This window comes from Phasianus colchicus, chromosome 3, assembly GCF_987193195.1.
Source record: "Phasianus colchicus chromosome 3, bPhaCol1.hap1.1, whole genome shotgun sequence".
In the NCBI taxonomy this organism is placed as follows: Eukaryota; Metazoa; Chordata; class Aves; order Galliformes; family Phasianidae; genus Phasianus; species Phasianus colchicus.
In genome coordinates, this window is record NC_143438.1 from 40,011,578 (window position 1) to 40,024,114 (window position 12,537).

A 12,537-nucleotide genomic window follows, 5' to 3' on the forward strand; every position below is an offset into this window, starting at 1 on the left:
GATTATTAACATTTTACATTATTATAATAATAGTTTTAAATCCTATCCATTGTTTACAAGTCACATGATTAAGCGTGAGATCTTGTGGAGAGAGGAATACAAAGTTAATCTTCTTACTCTGTGCAAGCAATGTTGTACAGGAAATATCCTGAATAACTCATTTAAAAATAAAAAATAACAGTTTATTATTAATACTAACTTAAAACATACAGTCTAATGAATTGAAATAAAGACTAGTTAAAATCCAGGTGTCTTTTAATGTTATTTTGCTCATTAGCAGTATTATGAACCATTCTGGCTCTTTACTTAAAGAACCACCTCACTAAGTTGGACGTAGAATCCTTTAGCTCATAGCAATGGACAGAAATGACCTACAGTTGTTCATAGAGCACATGATAAATAGAACAGATGCTTAGTACGTGATACAGTTGCTGCAATGTTTTATTTCTTTCATTTCTTTGATATTGCTTTATGGTCATATTTTGCTTACTTGGATGTATTTCATTTTGTATTTTAATTCTCCTTCTACCTCAAAGACTGTAAAAACACCATGTTTACTGTTATTAATATTGTGTATTGGGAAGATTCATGCATAAGATACTGTTCCAAGTGAGGCATCCCATGTAAAAAAATATACAGGGCTGAGACATTCAGAAGATGTACCTATAAAATTTTGAATTGCATAGTTCACTCTGAACATAATGCATTGTGCAGTGCCATGATTAAACAAAGCACAGTGAGTACGGGTTTTTTTGACCTGAATTAAGGAGCTGTATTTACAAAGCATGAATTCATGGAAGCTGCAGCTAAGTAGTATATGGCATTTAATCACATGGTAGGTGCACAAAGTAATAAATTGACTAAAGAGATTGCTGCATGTTCTTATTCAGCAGTTTCCTGCACACATATCATGTCTCTATTTTTTTTTTAATCATTTAAGAAAAAATAAAAAAATGTATGGAGTAATTCCTAAATATTCCCAACATTTCAAGTAAAATATTTAATCCCTTTAGTATGTTATCCTAATACTAACCAGAAGTAGTCACAAATTTAATTTCATTCAGTAAGTGGAGTCAATACAATATTTTGTATGTTTATAGAGACAGTGAATATCTTTTTCCTGAAGTATTAGCATTATGTACATTTAAAATAGTTTAGTATGCAACTGACAGCCCAGTCTGTTGATAAGCAGGCATGGCATTGAAAGATTTAGAAAATAATTTCTTACTTTATTTTCTGTTTTCTGATCAGGACTGGGTATCTCTTTGGTCTTTGCCTTACAATAACAGTGAAGATCAAGTTCCTTCCCATCTAGGTCTGACATGGCTGGTTCCCTTATGGGTAGATAGAGATCCTGAGGTTAGTTAATGCAAAGTTGATACCTTATTTTGACACCTAACTATGTGCATGATTTTTGTTTTGGGAAGTTAATATTGAAACTACGGATTTGCATTATTTTCAGTATTACTGATTGTATCCTAAATAACAATACCAATAACATAGGGAGAATATTGTCTTATAAGCACTCTGAAATCCTTCCCTATATCTTCAATCTTCTATCCTCTTAGTCATAGGCAGTTTTCATCAACATTGCTTTAGCTCTAATGCAAAAATGTGTGTGTAAACTACGAATTTAGAGCAAATATACCTTGATGCTCACCTGTTAAATTATGAGTTTTTGAATCAGAACTATTTTTAAATAGTAAAATGCAGAGAATTTTGAATATACATTTAAGTATTCAAAAATTTATTCATTTTGTTATTTATACGTACGTGTAGTTATGACTGTGAGTATAGAGCCAGGTGAATGCAGGAAAAATAACTTGTTTAAACAGTTTAAACCCTTTTAAAATCATTCTGTCTAAGCTACAGATTTAGTTGATTGAACTCAACAGTAATAAAAAAAATGTGTTATTACTGTAAGTAATGTGATTTTCTATTGCGTTTACATGCACTAGGTCAGATTTACTGCGCTTGGAATAGGATCAGCTCTTACATCTCTTGAAATAGGTTGTATTGCTTTAGCAGAGAGTTGCCAGAACATTTCAGGAGGGTTATGGGGAACAGCGTTAAACATCTTTCTAGACCAATCTGAATGCAGCATGGTACGCAGGGAGGTATGTTTCTTGTCACATTCTGCTGTCTTAAATTGTTGTGGGTAGTTTGTTATGGAGAAAACAAATAGCTAGATTTTAATCTGTTTTGTTCTATTTAAAAGCACTTTGGTGTACCAGCTTGTCATCTGTTCTCTAGTAAATACCTCCTCATTGCAAGCATGAGGTAATTTAATTTGCTCTTTTTAACTCTATAGACATCTGTCTCTCAATTCTAGTTGTAAGATTTCTTTTGCTATCTACGTGAACATGAAAAGTCTTTGTTTTGACATGTATCTAGAAGAGTGGAATAATTTCTCAACTATCCTGTTCAATGGTATGTGCTTTATTGAACTATGATGGCTAGACAGTAATGTTAATGCATTCATTTCTTTTAGGCTGCTTTTATTCTACAAAATCTCCTTGTGATCCCAATTCCTACTGAAGGTCTAAAAGACTGTGTTTGGCAGGTGAGTGACTATTACACTTCATGAGAAAGTTTATACTGTCACAGAGAGGCATTACTTGATATAAGAGCTTATGTCAATATATCTACAAAACAAATTTAAAAAGTTACATCTGAGATGAGATTTTTGAAAGAAATATGTGAATAGATAAGCTTCTTCCACCTCCCAGAGAGTTCAAGAAAACAAGTAAAGCTTTATTGTATAGTATCTTAGATCATGTACGTATGATACCGTATGTATAATATCTTTGATCACCAAGGCAACTTCATTATTTACATAGTATCGATGTTTTAAGATAAAAATGGGTTAGTTATTTTGCCTGGAATGCAACTTAAATTTAGGTGTATAAGAAAGAAAAAATTCTGAGAAATCAGAGTAATGTAGTGTTTAATATTTTGAAAGAAATGTGAGTGACAGAAAGCATGCCTTCCCAAAGAAAGATGAAGTAACTTGTTGCTTTAAAGACTTTTTTCAGAGCATACTCCCTTGCTTAAAGAGATGAGCTACAGCAAGTTGCTCAGGGCTATGTCACAGAATCATAGAATCACTCAGGTTGGAAAAGATCTTAAAGATTATGGAGTCCAACCATGACTTAACCATACTACCCTAACTAGCAACTCTGCTAAATCATGTCCATGAGCAGCACATCCAAACGGTCTTTAAACACATCTGGGGATGGTGACTCAGCCACCTCTGTGGGGAGCCTATTCCAGTGCTTAACAACCTTTTCTGTTAAGAAGTTTTTCCAGATATTCAACCGAAACTTACCCTGGCGCAACTTGAGGCCATTTCCTCTTGTTCTGTCACCAGTGAGAAGAGACCAACCCCACTCTTGCTGTAAGCACCTTTCAGATACTGGAAGAGAACAATAAGGTCTCCCCTCAGCCTCCTTTTAAACAGCCCCAGTTCCTTCAGTCTCTCCTAATAGGGTATATTTTCCAAGCCCTTCACAAGCGTTGTTGCCTTTCTTTGGATCTGCTCCATCACCTCAATGTCATTTCTGTACTCAGATGCCCAAAACTGAACTCAGTACTCAGGTTGAGTTGGCTTTGGTTTCAGTCTTTGGATATTAATGAATTTATTTTTTTATCAATCAAAATAATTCTTTAACAGCATGGGATTTGCAAGGTGAAAGCCATTGCTGACATCAATATAAATTTGCTGTAAATGTGTCAATATTAAAAGTTGCTTTTTAGTCAGAATGAATTCCAATGCAATTTATGAGTTTTGAGTCAATTCTTATTGAGAGCATTTTAATAGAGATTGCTCATCACCTGGTGAGGGCTCATACAGAATGATATTAAACAACACTTTGTGGCAATGCGCAAATTAAAAGTGCTTAAAATATAAACAATAATTAAAGTTATAAGATACCAGCAGGATAAAATACTATATTTCAGAGCTACTTGTTTTATTTTTCAAATGTACAATTTGAAAGATGATTTGAAATTTACAAGATAAATTGTTTCTAGACCTTAATCAAGTTTAAAGGAGGCCAATTAAGTGTATTTGGATGAATAGCAGGAATAATATACGGTAGCCAAAGTAGAAAATTCGTATTTCTTCCCTTAAGTAAATAGATTTGGGAAAGAAAAGCGGTTACTAGAGCTTATAGGCTCTTGTACTTGTCTGTAGTGTTGCTTTTATCCATTTTGTTTGCTTCATAATTGTTTATTTTGCTATGTCATTTTAAAGAGTGACCACAGGAGGCATTTTGTAATAAATCAGCTGTATAAGGTATGCTGAGATTGTAATTCACTGCATTTTCTGAAAATTGCTGAAGTCAGGATGCACTGTGAGCTGAACTCTTTCATTGCTCCCATTATACAATAAAGTGATTGGCATAGCTTTTTAAAGTGACAAAGACAGTTATGGATTTTGATTGAATTTAAGAGAAGTTCTCAAGTATACATTTGTCATTGTTGATATAATCCAAGAATATTGATGACAGTGTATGAGCACTTTTATAATTCATTATAAGCAGTTTGTATGAAGTAACATTGTTCTTCAAACTATTTGACACCTCATTCTTTACCAATTAATATCAAAGGCAAATGGTCAAAATTGTCTGGTTATGTATTATACAAAACAAGGAATCATCTGTAACCATTCAGAACTCTGGCTATAGCTTACACTGTAACACAAAATAGTTTCACTCCTTTTACTTGATCCTTTCTTTTCTTGGAAAATAAGTTCGTATTCAGCATAAAGAGGGGTTAGGGAAGATGGAGAGCCTCCTAGCGACAAATAGCATTTTTCAGATGACTTCATTGTCAGTGAAGAGCAGAGGCAGATGAAGCACGAGGGAAAGTTTCTATTTAGTTTTGCAAGATGCCTCCTAAAACTTGCATAATGTAATTTTTTTTTTCTCAGTCCAAATTCTTTTGTTGGTTAATGTTTTTAATTTTTATGAAAACAGATGATAACTTAGCTTAATATTATGACTTTGTTTTCTTCTATCAACACAGAAAACACTGAAAAAAATGTTGTAACAGGCAGATCTAGCTGCTGGAAACAAACAAACAAAAAAAACCAAACTCAACTACTATGAAGTGTTTCTTTTAATGTATAGACACAGCTCTCTAGTGAGTGTTCCTGAACCATTCTTCAGAGATAAAATCTATATTTTATTTTCCAAATAATTGTTTGTCATAGATTGACATGGGATAGATGTAGCGTAACAGCTGTATGCTTTAATAACAGGATCACCTGTTCAGGATATTCACTCATCTTATTAAGAGTGTACTCTCTCCTACAGGAAACTTTCGCATTAGTTGATATCTGTAAGCAGAATTACATGAGAAACTTGTAACAGCTACATAAAAAGTCACAGAAAGCTGTAACTCAGGGGATTTAAGATAGTGTTTGTATGAGAAGAATTTATAACCTTAATTTCTGAAGAGTTAAATATCTGTTTCCATTCTTCTAAGTGGAATGTTTTTGTAAAACTTTGTAATTTAGCTCAGTCTCAAAATCTAAATTTGACTGCCAGAATCTGTCAGTCTATGGAACAGCAATACATATACAGACAAACAGTATTAGGCTTGAAGTTGTGTTTTGTTTGTTTTTGCCATTTTATTTTTTATGTAAAAGATTCCCTTAAAGAAATTAACTTCGTGAATTTCATGTTTTCAGGGACCTTGTGTACATGATGAAGAAACTGGTCTCTCCCAGACTGGAAAACCTGCACTCAAGGCTCTTTTGCATCACTGTCAGTTTTATGAACATTTGAATCAGATGGTGAAACACTGTTACCTAGGTTGTTATATGTTTGATGTGAATTCTTCCAAGGAAGACAACCACGTCATTGAAAAAAGTAATTCAACTGGTAAGTTATGTTAATTTTGCAGTATTTTTTTGCTTACTGAAGTAACATCTAGTTAAGTAATTCATATTAAAGATGGAGTTCAAATAGAATGTGTTAGCTATGAATGTAGATGTTCTCAAGTTCAATTTTTACCTTGAAGTTCTAAGACTAAATAGATCACCAATTCAACAAATTTCAGAAAAAGCTCTGACCTGTTTTTTACAACTTCAAAAATTTATAAATGGAAAAAGATGTAGTGCAGAACCAATTACTTTACTTTGCAAAGCATTAGGGGGTAAAATACTTCTTACACTTGTGACTTTGACATAGCTGTACAATCAAAGTTTAAGGAAAAAGAAATACATAGAAAGGTATATTACCAGGAGAACAGGCTGACCCCCACCTTACTGCAACCTCCTTTTAGGTAATTGTAGACAATGGTAAGGTCTCTCCTGAGCCCCCTCCAGACTGAACAATCCCAGTTCCCTCAGCTGCTTCTCCTAAGACTTCTGGACAGTGCCCTTCTCTGAATACACTTGTCTCGCTCCGATTTATAGGAGGGAGAGGAGGTTCTTTTAATATCTATATCCCCGGCATGAGATTAAGAAACAACGGCTCAAATGTTGGTCCGACCAGTTTATTACAGGTGTTAATTAGGGAGATGATGAAGGGAAGGAGGGCGATAGAAAAGATAGGAAAGAAGAAGCAAGGAGTCTTTATAGGAAGCAAGAGGGACATAGTCACCACCGTGGATCCAGCGAGGTTTGTAGTTCAGTCATTGATCTTCAATAGCGGTGGGTCATCAGGTGTTGCTGTTCTGTTGACAACGACAATGGCGACTATGATGACCATGGTGATGATGGCCCCTTTTCAATGCTTTCAAAGTGGTCGAGTCAGCTGTCTTTGGAGTGACAGCTCAAATCCAAAGTGGTTGAGTCAGCTCTCCTTGGAGTGGCAGCTTCTGGCTCTGGGATCTCAGCAGAAACTCCTTTGTTCCCACCTTCCGGGCCGTGCCAGCAGATAAGAGGGAGCAGGGATGCCCATCTGCAACCTGTTTTTCACAGGACACGATGGTACCATTCCCGAATTTTCCCATACCAGGCTGGAGCTATTTAGTCACAGGCCAGATCTTCTGCCAGTAAACACTCCTGAGCACTCTCTTCCGGAGGTAAGCAACTCTGGAGGAAGGGGCTTTCAAATGTTCCCAGAGGGATGTCAATTGTCACACAGTAGCACCCATCACTTGCCTCCTCAACAAATCAATCAGGGTCTTATCACAAGAAATACCTCAAGAAGCAAGCTTTGGGCCAAAAAACAAAGAAGGATTCTTATACCACCCCGTGGCTCAAAGATTGCTTGAAATGAAGTATAAATGGCCCTCCATGGTGGTGAGGAAAAGAAAAGGGAGAAAATAAAACCAGCAAACAAGCAGGAGGGAAGGAGGAGGGGGGATAAGGGGAAGCGAATCATTACACAATTACTACAAAAGATTTCTTGGGCTGTAACCAGGGCTTGGTTACAAGTGTTCCCCTGATCTGTTGGACATTTTCATCATCAGTTGAAGTGGTTACAAAGTACATGGAGGATACAAAATGTATAAGTTGGATGAAATATGGAATCATACAAGGTATAAACATAAGAGTTGCAACAACACACAGTAGATAAAATAGGATACGTTTCACCCACAGGCCTCCTGGAAACCAGGATAAGAAGTCAAAGTCTAGGCCCTTCCAGGTTTGGACAGGAACATGGGCTATTTTCCATATACCCTGGGCAATTTGCTTAACAACTTTACCATTATCATCGATCTTTAGACAACAATTAGAGTCATTCAATTTGCCACAGACACCACCCAGTGACTCTTCAGGAGTGGTAACACAAATGTTATAATGAATAAAAGGTAGAAAGTGAAAAGAGGCAACTATTCATTTGGCAATAACTATATATTTAACAATAACCAATAATAATAAATAAGTAAAACAAATAGAGCTATTTGTGTCAGCTGCTTTCCCCACCCAGGAACTCCCCGTGTAAGCCAGGATCCAGATGGGAATTCTTCAGTAGAGGTTGTGGTTTTATGAATAGCCATACAATATTACACTTCAGTTAATTCACCAAAAGCATAATGTTTTCTAAGATGATTTAGCGTCATGAGAACTCTCCACATGAGCATTTCCAAAGCAATTCAAATGCTTAGAGATATAAATACTAGTTTGACAAATTCAAGTATTGTTACAGTCTACAGAACATTTCACAGGATGGTGTGTGTAGGATACCCCCCACAGTATAAACCATTAAAGAGGGTTAATCCCAGAAACATACACATCTCTTATCAAAACTTAGGTACTTTCCAACAACCATGTTTTGGATGGAACTCCTGGACTGGTGTGACACTGAAAAGCATCAGTGCAAAAGGATTTATTTCTTTCAAAAGGATAGATTTCTTTTGTACCCACATCTAACAGATATCAGATGGGTCCCTTGATTCATTTCCCAGTTTGTTAGGAATTTGGAAACACTGTGGAAGAGTTACATGCAAATCATAATCAGTTTGGTAAAAGGGGGTGAAAGAAGGGCTCAAAAGAAATGCCATCACTGTGCAGGAAGTAGCAGTAAGCCAAGATGACCTGTAAAAACTTTGAACCCAGTTGTGAAGTTTAACAAATCCAAGAACTGATATCAGTTACCACCCACACTCACAACAACACAAAACATAACACTATTGCAACCAAAAAATGTAATCAAGAGGTATATTCAGTATTCTAGCATGATCAAATCTTCAGTATTTCTATCACAAATGGTTAAAATCAGCTATTAGCCTTTTCTGTGTCCAATCAAGGTCCCACGGGGATCTTCTGTAAAATAAAACAAGGTACCAACTTGCCCTTTTTGGGCTTTGTTAACATGGTTAAAAAATGAAGGAACAATCCAGCAAGTGTTGATTTCATATTCCTTTTTCAGGGTGTCTTTAGCCTTCCAAGGATAATTGTTAAGGGATTCCATTAAGGTTAGGGAAACTGGCCTCAGGTTAGCCGAGTCAATCGACACTCGTCTAGTCAGGGAGATAGAAGGGTTTCCCTTTGTTGTGAGCTTTCTAATGCATCCACCCTTCACCGCCCCCACCCCGCTCACTTGGGAGGGGCAAAGACATCATTTTTCCAATGGCTTGGATAGCCATTCAGGTTCCCTGGGAGAGGCCCCAGGACCTGGGGTTTTGCTTTCCTCAAGATCCCTGAGCTTTTGTTCTGGCCACCAATTAACTAATTTCTCTAACTTGACAGTGGCTAATCCATTCATCAGATCTCTTGGAACACCCTTTAGCCAGCCCAGTGTCCAGAGACAATGACATTTATGATCAATGTTTCGCCTACCAGTTTTTACTGGCAATGAGACCCTGCCAGTCCCACTGAGCTTTGGGCTAGGTGGCCTGGGGGCAAGGCTGACCACTGCAAGTCTTATTCCCCTAGGCTCAAATTTACTGGAGGAAGAAACCACTGGCCCATATTTTCTCCCATAGTTAATTAACTCTTGGGCAACTTCCCCCCATGTCCATACTTTGAATCCTGACTGCAGATGGTTGGGGGTTACTGTTCCTTCCAACGCTGCCCGGGCTCTCTCTCCCTGAGGCATTACCTGTATTTTTCCTTGCAGTTGTATACCTATAGGTTTTAACGACTCCGGAAGCCCCCTAATTAGGGCAGTCATCCTTTCAGGATCGACAGGCATCATCATAGGTGACTCATGGTTTGGCTGCAGCTTTCTATCATTTGGAGACAAGCAACCTTTTGAACACTCTGCTAACTGATCAACTGTTCCAATAATAGCAAGAGGATCTCCCCTTTCTAAAGGGGAGAGACCACCTGCCCAATAGGCAGCCCTCTGTGTTAAGGACCAGGGAGCACGATTGTCGCCAGTAGTTAAAAATACTCCTGGTCCCCAATAACCCTCCACTTCCTTTTCTGTTAGCAGAATCTGGTCTCCACCAGTGAGGCTAACCCTCCATACGTACTCTGTTTCAGATTCGTTTGGAGAGCAGCTAAAATCTTTTTTCAGTTTTGCTAGTTCAGTGGCTGAGAAAGGAATTTCCTTAACATTCATCTGAGGATCTAGATCCTCACTGTTACTGAATGTATATTCGGTTATTATCAAAGGGCACAATGGGGCTATTGGCATTTCTAATTTATCTAGCCTTTCCTTTATTCTTTGTAGTTCCTCCTGAGGAAAAGTTTTTTCTTGAGGCAAACTATCGGTAACAGTATTGTTGGCATGCGTAGATGTTAACAGTTCCTTAAAAGCCATTTGCAACAAAGCCGAATTACGTTTCTCTCTTTCTAATTGTTCCTCAAGGTTCACTATTTGATTCTGCAAAGTTTTTACCAATTCTTGTGTTACTTTAACTGATTCCTGTCGTGCTTGTATGGTTTGGGTTTCTGCCGAATGCTTTTCATCTCGGAACTCCACGGCAGCTTAAAGCAGCCCCAAGTACGGCACAAATAAACGACTTTCCTTTTCCAGCTCGTGTACGAGCCTCATTTTGTAAAACACGAATACGGTCCGAAACACTCTGCAAGTTATACCAGTTCTGTCGTGCCCAGTCCACACCTGGTAAAGAGGGTCGAGCACCATGTTTTTCTAAAAGATCAAATAATACATCTTCACTTTTCATGGTGGCAATGCTGTCACTCATTTTTCAATACGCTGAAAGATCTACAGTAAGGGAGGAGGAGATATACGTATTCAAAAGCTCAGGTAACTTCTTCCCTCCCCCCAGGGAGGCACACAACACCTACTAAAGAAATGCAAATGCTCCAATCAACTCTTCCCTTTCTCTGAGGGAAGCACACAGAAGAGTTCAAATTTCACACTTAAGTTACAAGATACTTAAATCACAAAATGCAGAAAGGGTTTTCCCGAGGAGGCACACACGTAATCAAAATTAATTCATACATCCCCGAGAGGTATACACATAAAAAGTAAAATTTCAGAATATGGAGCGGTCTTCCTGGAGAAGGACTCACGTTTAAAGTTTTCAAAAATATCGCTCCATGCAACTCCAGGAGGTACACACAAAGAAAAGTTTCAGACTATATCTGGAAGGACAACACTCTCACGGTGGGTATCCTGTCCGTGACACCATTAAATAAAATGTCTCACTCCGATTTATAGGAGGGAGAGGAGGTTCTTTTAATATCTATATCCCCGGTGTGAGATTAAGAAACAACGGTTCAAATGTTGGTCCAACCAGTTTATTACAGGTGTTAATTAGGGAGATGATGAAGGGGAGGACGGATGCTATTATGAATTAGGGTAATGGGGAAGGGAAGGAGGGCAACAGAAAAGATAGGAAAGAAGCAAGGAGTCTTTATAGGAAGCAAGAAGGACATAGTCACCACCATGGATCCAGCAAAGTTCGTAGTTCAGTCATTGATCTTCAATAGCGGTGGGTCATCGGGTGTTGCTGTTCTGTTGACAACGACGACCATGGTGATGATGGCCCCTTTTCAATGCTTTCAAAGTGGTCGAGTCAGCTGTCTTTGGAGTGACAGCTCAAATCCAAAGTGGTTGAGTCAGCTCTCCTTGGAGTGGCAGCTTCTGGCTCTGGGATCTCAGCAGAAACTCCTTTGTTCCCACCTTCCGGGCCGTGCCAGCAGATAAGAGGGAGCAGGGATGCCCATCTGCAACCTGTTTTTCACAGGACACGATGGTACCATTCCCGAATTTTCCCATACCAGGCTGGAGCTATTTAGTCACAGGCCAGATCTTCTGCCAGTAAACACTCCTGAGCACTCTCTTCCGGAGGTAAGCAACTCTGGAGGAAGGGGCTTTCAAATGTTCCCAGAGGGATGTCAATTGTCACACAGTAGCACCCATCACTTGCCTCCTCAACAAATCAATCAGGGTCTTATCACAAGAAATACCTCAAGAAGCAAGCTTTGGGCCAAAACACAAAGGAGGATTCTCACAACACTCCAGTTCCTCAATGCCTTTCTTGTAGAGAGGGGCCCAAAACTAATCACAGTACTTAAGATGTAGCCTCACCAGTGCTGAGTACAAAGGAACAAGCACCTCTATAGTCATGCCGACTACACTATTTTTGATGCAAGCCAGGCCACCATTGCTTTCTTGACCATCTGGGCACACCACTAGATCATGTTCAGCCAACTGTCAGCTAGAACCCCTAGATCTTTTTCTGCTGTATAGCTTTCCAGCCACTCTGTCCCAAGCTTGTAGTGTTGCATGGGGTTGTTGTGACCAAAGTGCAGACGTAATCTTGTTGAACCTCATACAATTGGCGTAAGTCATGGTTCAAATCCAGATCCCTCTGTAGATCATTCCCACCCTCAAGAAGACAAACACTTCCTCCCAACTTGTTGTCATGGGCAAACTACCGAGGATGTATTCAATTCATGGAATCATAAAATGTCTTGGGTCAGGAGGGACTTTTAAGATCATCTAGTTCCAACCCCCCTATTTTAGGCAGAGACACCTCCTTCTAAACCAGGTTGCTCAAAGTCCCATCCAGCCTTGCCTTGAATGCTTCCAGGGAGGAGGCATTCACAGCTTCAAATTCCCTCATCCAGATCATCAGTAAAGATATTAAACAGGACTGACTCCTGAAGAGCAGCAGTCACTGTTTGCCAGCAGGGTTTAACAGCATTCACCACCACCC

The 12,537-nt window shown here is 38.5% G+C and overlaps 2 protein-coding genes across 3 annotated transcripts in view; one reads left to right on the top strand and one right to left on the bottom strand.

Annotated features, from left to right (window-relative positions):
• Positions 1–12,537, top strand: part of RTTN (rotatin) — an 88,659-nt gene that overhangs the window by 44,721 nt on the left and 31,401 nt on the right. For both annotated transcript variants that reach the window (XM_090137321.1, XM_031589024.2), the window contains 4 exons: positions 1,252–1,359; positions 1,959–2,117; positions 2,492–2,563; positions 5,696–5,888. In XM_090137321.1, the coding sequence (XP_089993447.1) occupies positions 1,252–1,359; positions 1,959–2,117; positions 2,492–2,563; positions 5,696–5,888 (532 nt within the window). The remainder of the gene's footprint in view (positions 1–1,251; positions 1,360–1,958; positions 2,118–2,491; positions 2,564–5,695; positions 5,889–12,537) is intronic.
• Positions 9,018–10,710, bottom strand: LOC149918528 (uncharacterized). The gene is given in 2 exon segments (XM_090137543.1): positions 9,018–10,335; positions 10,337–10,710. Coding segments are annotated over 2 exon segments (1,536 nt in total). The 5' UTR covers positions 10,555–10,710.